General features: G+C 64.5%; 1 protein-coding gene across 1 annotated transcript; it reads right to left on the bottom strand.

The window, feature by feature from the left end:
* Window positions 1-1853: 1853 nt before the first annotated feature.
* On the bottom strand, window positions 1854-7075 carry LOC117889158 (glycoprotein-N-acetylgalactosamine 3-beta-galactosyltransferase 1-A-like). The gene is made up of 3 exons (XM_034793029.1): window positions 6816-7075; window positions 5641-6305; window positions 1854-4777 (listed from the first exon to the last, which is right to left on the bottom strand). Exons 1-3 carry the CDS (start codon window positions 7009-7011, stop codon window positions 4559-4561), a joined length of 1080 nt encoding a protein of 359 aa, XP_034648920.1. The 5' UTR covers window positions 7012-7075; the 3' UTR covers window positions 1854-4558.
* Between the last annotated feature and the right edge of the window lie 3565 nt (window positions 7076-10640).

The following is a 10640-nucleotide window of genomic DNA, read 5'->3' as shown; positions in this document are numbered from 1 at the left end:
AGGGGGGTGTGAGGTGGGCTGGCTGGCTTCAGGCCGGGCCGCAGGGGTTGGCAGGGCTGGAGACAGAGGAGTGCGGGACTGGCTGGCTTCAGGCAGGGGGGTGCGGCAGGGGGTGGCTGGAGACAGGGCCGGGGGTGTGGTAGGGGCTGGCTGTGGGCAGGGGGTGAGGGGCTGGCTGCGGGCAGCAGCAGCATAGGGGGTGCGGGACTGCTGCAGGCAAGACAGGGGTGCAGGGCAGGAGGTGTGGCAGGAGCTGGCTGCAGTCAGGGGGTTCAGGGCTGGCTGGAGACAGAGGCTGGCTGGGGGCAGGGCAGGGGGTGTGGGGCTGGCTGGAGACAGGAGCTGGCTGCGGGCAGGGCAGGGGATGCGGGGCTGGTGCGGGCAGAGGGTGTGGGTACAGCCCACCCTGTATGGTACGTGCCCCCTCCTCCACCCTCCCCCACCGGGGTAGCAGCAGCCCAGGGTTCGGGGGCTATTTAAAGGGCCCGGGGATCCCCTGCTTCCACTGTCCCAGCCCTTTCAATAGCCGCGGGAGCCCTGGGGAAGCGGCAGGGCTCCAACGGCTATTTAAAGGGCCGGGGCGGTAGAAGCAACGGGAGCCCCAGACTTTTTAAATAGCCCCCAGAGGCCTGCAGCCCTACTCCAGGGCTCCAGCAGTGGGGCTCTGGTGGCAATTTAAAGGGCCTGGGGCTCCCTGGGGAAGCCAGGCCACCCGCGTACAGCACACTGGCTCTTGCCAGTACGCCATACCGGGGCTTGGGCGCGGGGCCCTCTTAGGGGCGGGGCCCGATTCAGGGAAATTGGTTGAATTGGCCTAAAGCCGGCCCTGATATCAGATGCCCAGCTGGGAAGCAGGGGAGGTTGGGGCTGGAGAGGGGGAGCAGGCAGAGCCCACCTGGATGCTGGGGAGACTGGGATGTGCTGGGCTGAGGACCAGCTCTGAGGCCCAAGCCTGAGAGTTTCCTGTGCTGTGTTCAGCCGCTCAATAACCCCTCCTGTTTTATGCCGGCTGAGTGTCACTCCAGTCTAGAGAACAGGGGGAATTATTCCCTCTGGGAGTGAAGGTCCCAGGGGTCCAGAGCAAGTGGACTGTCTCACTGAAGGGGGTTCCGCCCCCCCATGGACCGCACAGAGCCAAGAGCGGGCACATCCTGTGAGTCCGTGACATAAGCTTTGTAACGATACCTTACAAGAGACCTTTTGCGTAAAGCCTATTCCAGTTACATCATATTCACACTCATAAGCGTATTTTCATAAAGCCGACAGAGAGCAACGTCACACAGAGCCAGCTGCATTTGGGCCATGACGTCATCCCCGCATTGCAAAGCGCAGGTGAACTCAACTCTGGGAGGCAAGGGGTTAATGTCGCCACATCCCTGGCGCGAAGGCTGTCCTGCGAAGGCTGGGATCCAGCGCCAGGCCCCTGGCTATCCAGCTCAGACCCTGCTGTGCAAACACCTCAGCCCGGTGTGGGGGAGCCCGAGCAAGCACCCGGAGCCGCAGCCTGGTGTCATGGAGTGTGGGGGGACACCAGGCCCTGCACCCCCGGCTTCCTGCGATTCACCATGACTCCCAGCCAGCCAGTAAAGCAGAAGGTTTATTTAGACGACAGGAATACAGTCCAAGACAGGTCTTGCAGGCATAGACAACAGGATCCCCCCAGTTAGGTGCATCTTGAGGTCCCAGGGCACCACAGCCCCTTGGGGGGGGTCAGAACCCCGTCTGCCTCCCAGCCATGTCACCAGCCAGCTCTGAACTCTCCCCAGCGACCCCTCCCACAGCCTTTGTTCAGTTTCCCAGGCCAAGGTGTCACCTGGCCTCTAACCCCTTCCTGGGTTCTCATGTTACATGCTCAGGTATTCTCCATCGGTCAGTCTCTCATCCCCCAATGCAGACCATCCCAGCCACACTCCCCTGTCAGCATTCAAAGACCACAGTAAGAACAGTCCCAGTTTGTCACACCTGGATTCTGACCCCAGCCACAAAGTGGGTGCAGGAAACCTGTCCTGCCTGGCGCTGATCAGCCTCAGGGCCCCTGCCCGAACCCCGGCCAAGTCCCCCTGCCCTGTATGCAGCCCCACCCCCACCAAGATGCCAGCAGCCGCCTGTTCTGACCCTGCCTGTGACAGGTTTGGGACTTGCCTCCGGCTGGTTGTCTCCGGAAATTAGCTCAGTCCAGTGGAGCACCCTCTCCTAGTGGTGTCCCACCCGTTGTCTCGCCCTTGGTTGGCGTCTTGAGCCCACGTCACTCTCCAGCTCACGGTGTCCTCTTCAGGACCACTGCCCTCCAGCTATGCCCTTAGTCCATCCACACCCCCTTCTGGGCGGGGGGGGAATCAGTAGTCTCTCTATGCCCTAGTCACCATGTCCAATCACACACCCCAAAGTCTAATCCCTCGTCAGGGATCTGGTGTTGTCTATGATGGCTGCTCCCTACGGCCGATGGCTTGGTGTACTGCAAGGGGGGGGGACCCAGGCCCGCCCTCTACTCTGGGTCCCAGCCCAGAGACCCTCTGGCGGCAGCCTCGCCGTCCTCCTCCTCCTCCCCCCTCGTCTGTCCGCTTCCTTGGGCCGCTTCCCCTACAGCCCCTTGCACCCACTAGGCCCTTCCCTTCAGGGCCTGCAGCCTGGCAGGCTACGGGCTAGAGCTCCCTTCTGCTCCCCAAGCCTGGCCAGCAATGCGCTGTGCAGGTGCTAGTCTCCCAGCTCTGGAGACTGACCTTCCCCTGTCAAAGGCCTGGGACCAACTGCTTGCTGGTCGTCTGGGCAGCCTTTATATAGGGCCAAGCTGAGCCCTGATTGGCTCTCAGCGAGCCCTTTCTTGATTGGCTGTCGGCCTGCACAGCCTCTCTGGCCTACTCTAGCCCCCTCTCGCATGGGGGTGGGGCAGGCGCCCCACCCCACTGCCACGCCGAGGAGTCAGCACTGACTGGCGAGTGCAGGTGCCCCCAGGCTGGGCTCAACCCACCCATTGGGGCTGGGCATAGCTGGGCCCTGTGGGCACCGCGGTCAGCACCCGCTCCGCCCTGGGCGCTGCTACGTAGCCAGAGCCCGGACCCAGCCGCAGGGCCCCGGCGCAGGGAAGCTAAAACCAGGCCATTTCTTTACAAAAACCAAAGCAGGGTTTATTCACCCCAAAGCCCCATTGGCCCCTTGCTTCTCCCATGAGGACAGTGATGAGACCCCCTGCTCCAGTGCACCACGTGGGGGGGGGGGGCTGCCACGGGCATTTCACAAGCCACGAGTGAGCTGTGAAGTGGTGCCATCCGCTGCGGGGTCCCTGCTCACCCCAAAGTGGTACGATCCTTGGCCCCATCACCCAACCGTGGTACAATCTATTGCCGAGCTCCTGCTTGCCGTGCAGTGGTATGATCCGTGGCAGGGCTCCAGCTCAGCCTGTGGCCCCCTAACCCTGCAGTGGTCTGATCCCTGGCAGCACTCCAGCTTAGCTGGCAGTGGTATCGGCCATAGCCCCCTCGCCATGCAGTGGTATGATCCATGGCCTGCTCACCCGTAGTGGTCCGATCTGTGGCAGGGCTCCAGCTCAGCCTATGGTGGTATTGCCCATGGCCCCCTCACCATGCAGTGGACTGATCCGTGGCAGGGCTCCAGCCAAACCTGGAGGCGGTGGTATCACCCTTGGCCCCCTCACCGTTTAGTGGTATTGACCGTGGCTTGCCACGGGGTTTTTCTCCACCCACAATTTGCGATTGGTTGGGGGCCGTGCACCTCTAGCCAAGGGCAGCGCTTCTGCCTCTCGCATGCCCGCCCGCCCCTTCGTCCCCACTGCCAAGGGCCTCTCTCCAGCCCAGCCAGACCCTGCTCCCAGAACTCCTTGCCGCCACCATCACATGCCACCCCATGTGCCCCTCATCATGGCGTCCCAGCTCCTCCCCCCACAATGGGAAACCTACCCGCTTCCTTTCCCCCGTGTGCCTTCCTCAGACCTCACACCCTTCAGGCCCCCCTGGGCAGTGGGGGGGGGGGGGAGGGAAGATGGCTGCTACCCCCATTATAAAGCCTTCCATGGACTGATCCAGACTCATCCCCTCCTGGAAGGGCCCATCAGACAGAGCCTGAAAGGCCCCTCAGTGGCCTGGGCTACCTGCCTCATCTTCCCTGTGCCTTGTGACCCTGCCCTATTGACTGTGGGGGGAGGGGAGGGGAGGGTGCGAGGACCCTCCCTCACCACCAAATGTAGCTCCAGCCTCCCCTTCCCCAAGTCACCATTGGTTGGGCTCCAGGCATCTCCTAGGGATCGGGTCTGTTGGATGGGGCCAGGGCAGGAGCATGGCATCAGAGACACGGGCCAGGAGGCTGAACCCCTCACCCCAGGCCTGCCCCTGCCCTGGAGAGGACCCTCTATGGGGGGTCCCTCTACCAGCAAGGGGGGCAGTTAGTGCCAACTGGGATGGCAGCTAGCCCGAGACAGCCCCCTCCATTATCCAGTTCCGGGGCTGCCACGTGGCCGTGGCTCCTGGCCACGGCTCGCCCAGGACGCCAGCCCCACATCAGGCACAGAGCCCGATCCCGGACCGACCGCCTCCTCCCAGCCCCACTACAGTTTCTTGGTGCCCTGCACCAGCAGCGTAGCGTTGGCCGCCTTCGGCCAGCCCTGGCGCTGCAGCAGCCGAGCGGCGTTCTCCGGCAGGGGCGGCTGGTAGCGGTAGCGGTAACCATAGGCCCGCAGGTGGTAGGTCAGGAACTCCAGGGTATACATAAGCTCGGGGTTCACGTAGTGGAAGGAGATGGCCAGGTCGGAGCAGCACTGGGGGCCCTGCGGAGCACGGGAGGGCAAGGGTTAATGGGAGAGGCCCGAGCCACACAAAGGGGTGTGAATGGGGCAGGAGGAGCAGCCCCAATGGAGATCCCCCCTTCCCACCCCTCCACCCCCCGGTGCAAGCAGCTCCACGGGCTCCCACAGCAGCAGCTCAGTGGTAGCTAAGCACCAATTATTCGAATCCCCGATGCTGGCAGATGCCCCGGCTCCGCTGCTCCCCCAGTGCAGCCGCGGGATCATCCCGCCAGGGGCCTCCAACGAACAGCAAATAGGCAGCATGCTGGACCTCCCCCCCATGCCCCCAATCCCATGCCTGTTCCCCTGGGGGCAGAAGGGGCATCGGCTCTGGACCAGGATCCACCCCCCCTCGGGCGGCACCGCTGGCTGGCTAATGCTATTAACTCTGCCCGCTTCTCCGCTGGCTTCCATGGGGCACCGTGATCACCCAACACTTTGTGAGCTGCCCATCCACAGGAGCCCAGGCATGGAAAACTACCAGAGGCCCCAGGGACCGAGCCAACGTTGGGCTGAGACCCACCCCTTCCACGGGAGGCCACCACAGGGACCCAGACAGCTACCTGGGGTCCACGTGCTGCCAGGGTGTCTTAGAGGCCTGCGGGCTGAGCACCTGGCACTCCAGCCTTAACCACGGAACCACCTCCCCTGGCCACGGAGAAGCCAAAACAGCAGGGCCTGTCCTCAATTCAGCCTGGGCACCGACGCCAGGAGGATGCCACGGGGGGTGGGGGTGATAAATACAGCCCAGGAACCCAGGCCCAGGGGAGGGGAAGGAAATGCAGCCACTGGCACCCATGCCCAGAAGATACCATGGGAGGGGGGGCAGGCGGGCAGACACGTACCTCCACAATGGGATAGTAGCAGTACTTCCAGTACCAGAAGCTCTTGGAGAACTTCCCGGTGAGGTGGGATTCGGGCCCAAAGGGGTGGAAAGTCTCCCGCCCAGCGGCGTCCCGGGAGTCCCCCGCCCGCACCCCCATCTTCTCCATGCACTGGCCCAAGGCCAGGTCCTCCACCGAGGTGGTGTGGCTGCACACCTGGGTCCTGAAGCCCTCCACGAAGCGCCTCAGGGCCTCCTTGCTGAGGACGTAGCCGGCCCCGCCGCTCATGTAGCCCTGCTTGGCGTAGGGCTTGAAGCGCTTCCCGAAGTAGACGGGCTCCTCAGGTGTGTGGTTGGCCAGCAGCCAGCGCAGGTTGTCCAGCACCACAAAGGTGTCGTCGTCCGCCTTGAGGAACCAGTCGGCCTGCTCCAGGTGGTGCTGGTGGACGTACTGGAAGGCCCGGATAGTTTTCCAGTACAGCTGGTCCCGGCCTTCCTTAGTGTCCAGCCCCACGGCGGGGAAGCCGTCGTCCTGCACCGAACTCATGAACAGCACCACATTGCAGTGCCGCGCCCACGTGGCCTGGACGTGCCGGGCCTTGGTCTCCAGGTTGCTGGGGCCCGTCATGACCCAGCACAGGATCCGCACCTTGCTATACAGCTCGGCCGCAGTCGTGCTGACCTCCCCTGGGCACGGAAAGAGCATTAGGGGCACAGGGGTGACGCCCCCACCTCCCCAATCACCCCAAGACTGAGCCGGCCCCTGGCATAGCTGTGGGCACCGGTGCCAGGGCCTCCCGGAGCCCATCCAACCGGGTGTACACGCTGAACTGGGCAAGGACAATGGGAGGTGAGGTGGGCGGGGAGGCCGGGCCTCTCTCATTTACTTGAGTGCAATAAATCTAGGCCAGCGTGAAACTGCTTGGACGGGACCATTCTCCAGTTCCCCCTGCCACCCACCTCCTGGGGGTGATTCCTGCCTTGGGGCCCAGCGCACCCTCTGTACAGCCCCACAACCCAGTGGGGATGCTACATCAGGAGTTCCCTGCCCCGGTGCCAGGATTCCCTCTGTCTCTACCTTGGCTGCCCCACTCCCTCCCCCAGCCTCTGCACCATCAATCCCCAGCTCCCACGCCCTGCAGAGACACCGCGCTCCACGGCTCTTGCGGGATCCCTCCACGCCCCAGTCCCGCCCACCTGAGAGGTGCGGGTGGCCAGCACTGAGGAGCGCCGGGTGCTGGACGACCCAGGCATCAAGGTGGGGCGTCTGGCTCTCGGGGTCCGGGGGTTGCGGCCAGAGCAGGCCATTGAGCAAGTAGAAGGTGCTGATGAAGCCGGTCACGATGCCCACGTGGAAGGCCAGCCAGGAGCCCTTGAAGCCTCCCAGTGCCATGCGGCCCGGCTGCCCAGGGAGGGCTTCACACAGCCTAGGGGGAAAAGAGCGGATCAGGCTGCTGTGTGTGTGGGGGGGAGGGGGGGCTGGGTGGGGCCACCAGAAGGGGCAACTCTTCCCCCAACCTTGCAGCTTAATAATTAATTACCAGTCAGGCTCAGACGGGACAAGAGCAGAGTCCAAAGCTAAACCCATAAAGGGGCAGAGACAGAGCTGGGAACCGCCCGGCTGGCTCCGGTTCCGGCTCCCACGCCCTGCCAGGGTCCTGGGGGGGGGGCAGGATCTGCCCCAGCTGTTCCCCCCCCCGAGCCAGGATTTCTGCTCCTTCAGGACACTATCCCCCCTCCCCAGTTCCTTCTCCAACATTCGTAGCCCTGAGCGAGCTGGGATGGGGCTCGAGCCCCAGTTACCCCCCCCATCCACAGCCCCCGGGGCCGTGGCAGAGATGGGGCACCAGTGACGCCAGCCAGAAGCATGTTTGCCAGGAGTGTCTCCGTCCCAGACCCTGGGCTGGGAAAGTGCCCCGCGCAGCAGCCAGGATTCGGGATCGCGCTGAGTGCCCACCACGGGACCCAAGCAGCACAGGGAGGGGCCCGCGGGCAATGAGCCTGCAGCAGGTCCGTGCATCCAGCGGGCACCGCCCTGACCGAGTCCATGCGTCAGCAGCCCGGACCCATGAGCGTGGCCCCATCACCTTCCCCAGCAGGGCAGAGTCAAAGTTCTATGGAGGTGGCAGATAAATGGAGGGGGCACAACTCCCCCTGCAAAACCCAGCAACGCGGTGGCGGGGGGGGCGGGGTCAGGGGCTGCAGTGGCCATAAACAAAAACCCAGCATTTACGGGGGCGGGGATTGGGGGAACCTAGGGACACAGCCACAGACTGGGGGAGGGGGAAAGGGATAAGCCCAAGGGGGGGAGGAAGAGGTAGATGTAGAGATGAGCCCCAGGGTGGGGGGTGTGGGGACGAACCTCGGGGTGGGGGTGCAGCCCAGATGTTCCCAAGCCGGGAAGATCCTGGGCTAGAAACAGGCACCTGAGCTGCAGAACCCAGCCCAGCCCCCTCGCGTGCCTTCCATTATTAATCAGAGCTAAGTGGCAGCTGTTGTTAATTAATCACCAGGTCCCAGGGGGGCAAGAGAACAAACAGTCCGGGAGGGGGGCTGAGAAGGGGTCCCAGGACGGGGCTTTGGTGCAGAAGCAGCCACCGGAGGTGGGGTGGGGGGTAGAGGCTGGGAACCGAAGAGTGAGATAAATATTAGCAGGTGGGGGGGGGGACACGATGTGCCATGGGGCATGCCCCCCCCCAGAACAGTGAGATGAGAGGCTTTGATCTCTGCTGCCCCTCTGACCCTGAGAGCCCCACGAGCTCAGCCCCAAGGGAGATCAATGGGTCACCGATCAGGGCACAGACAGGGAGGGTTCTGGGGCCGTTCCCCTGCATCACACGACTTGGGAGCGCTCAGTGGGTTGGCGAACACGCCAGGAGGAGAAGGGGGGGGGGGTCATCCCCACAACCTGACCTGCAGGGGAGGGGGAGGCAGAAAAGGGGGGGGGGGCATCTTTCTTCAGAGGGGACCCTAACCTGAGCTCCCACCCCAGGGGGATGCTAGCGACTCCAGGGGGACCCAGCCAACGGGTCTGCCTGGGCGACGGCTAGCAGAGGCAGGATGTTGGCAGAGGCTATTCCACCCCCACCACCCCTCCTGTGCCCGTGTCTCCCCCGACTGGGCAGATCCTGCCCTTCTGCTCCGGGGACCCCGGCCTCCTTCCAGGCTCAGAGCTGGGTCCGAAATGAGGTGGAAGTGACCCCAAACCCCCAGAGAGCTGGAGGGGGAAGAGTCGGGGGGGGGGCGGGAGGGGAGCAGAGGCAGACGACCAGAGAGCGACAATCAGGTCGAAACTAGGTCAATCCATCCCAGTGGGTGACGCCAGGACCTTCAGGGAGTCTATGGGGGTGGGCAGACCCCCCTCCACCAGTTCAAGCCTCCCCACTGCATGATGGGCCGTGTCTCCCCCACCCAGCCCCTTTGCCATCCTTGCCCCCATGGATCTGGGGGGAGCCGCCCCCCATCACTCACCAGGAGAGCGTAGCCCCCAGGCAGCCGGCAGCTCCCCAGAGACGCCAACAGGCAGTCGGGATCCGATGAGCATCCCAACCCCCGTCCCCCCCTTTGCTCTCCCCCCAGGCTGCTGGGGAGGGCTGGCGGCCACAGCAAACCAGAGCTGGCTGATGAGCACCGAGAGATGGGGAGGGGGTTTCCATAGCAACGGGGGGGGGGGGAGCTCTCTGCCCAGCCAGACCCCGCTAGAGGGAGGGGATGGATGGACAGAGGGACAGAACCACCCAGCGCCCTTCACATGTCCCCTCTGGGTCTCCTCCCCACCTAGGCCTCCATCCACCCAGTGCCCTCCATGCCCCCCAATGTCCCCCAAGTGCCCTCCATGCCCCCTTGTGCCACCCCATGCAGTGCCCTCCACCACCACACCCAAGTGCAGCCAGTATCTTCGCCCTTAAGAGACCCTCCATATGACCTAGGTTGCCACCCCAGCATCCACGGGGACCCCCAGCCAGCACCCCCCATCTCCTGCCCCCCTCCACCCAGAACACCCTCTGATTCAAGTGATCCAGACAGCCCAGGTCCTTGGGCCGCTACAGCCGGGCTGGTCTCCTCTCCCTAAGTGGGACCGGTCCCGATGGGACTCAGGCCCAGAATTAAATTAACCCCACAGCCCCGGTTCTTCTTCTCTTTGCAGTAGGGGGTGATCCCCTCCCCCCTGGGGCTGGGCTAGCAGAGTCAACGGGGTCTCCTGGAGAGAGCCGGCTCAGGAAACTGTCACCACCACCATGCGGGGGTGCAGGTCAGCCCGATGTGCCCCCTGCCCGCTCCCACGCACTGGCTCTGCCGTCTGTACCCCAGCGCCCGAAGGAACAACCCTGCCCTGCCAAGGGGCCCCTCCCACCTCTGCTCCCTGGGAAATCCAGCCATGAGGGGGTTGGGGATGGTCCAGGGGCCCTGGAATGGGAGCCCTGATGGGGGTCACCTTCCTGTCCGAGTGGAGTGCGGGGACCAGCGGATTAAGGGACAGGAGCAGAGAAAGACAGAGGGAGCCCCCTACCAAAGGAGCTCACAAGGGGTGCAGCGGGGGGAGGGTCCTAGCCCCCCCCCCCCAGGGGGGGGACCCTGGGGGGGCACAAGGGGGGGAACAGAGAAACCCGGGGGGGGGGGACACCAGGAGGGGGGGGGGGGAAGGGGGGGAGTGGGCAGTGCCAGGGAAGGGAAGGAGCATCCAGGGGCAGAGGGAAGGTGGGGGGCCCTAGGGCAAGTGGGGTGCTGGGAGGATGGGGGGCACTGGGGGGACTCCAGAGGACGTGGGAGGGAGAGGGAAGGTGGCACCCTAAGGGAGACAGAGTGGCAGGGGGATGGGGCAGACGGGGGGACCCCAGAGGAGTCAGGGTGGTGAGGAGATGGGGCAGATGGGGGGGACCCCAGGGGAGACGGGATGGTGTGGGGGATGGGGCAGACGGGGGAGAACCCCGGGGGGGACGGGATGGTGTGGGGGATGGGACAGACGGGGGAGGACCCCGGGGGGAACGGGATGGTGAGGGGATGGGCCAGACGGGGGGGGGG

The sequence above is a fragment of the Trachemys scripta genome, chromosome 16, assembly GCF_013100865.1.
Source record: "Trachemys scripta elegans isolate TJP31775 chromosome 16, CAS_Tse_1.0, whole genome shotgun sequence".
Classification (NCBI taxonomy): domain Eukaryota; kingdom Metazoa; phylum Chordata; order Testudines; family Emydidae; genus Trachemys; species Trachemys scripta.
Note: the sequence above shows the minus strand (reverse complement) of the source record. Positions and strands in the feature narration are given on the sequence as shown.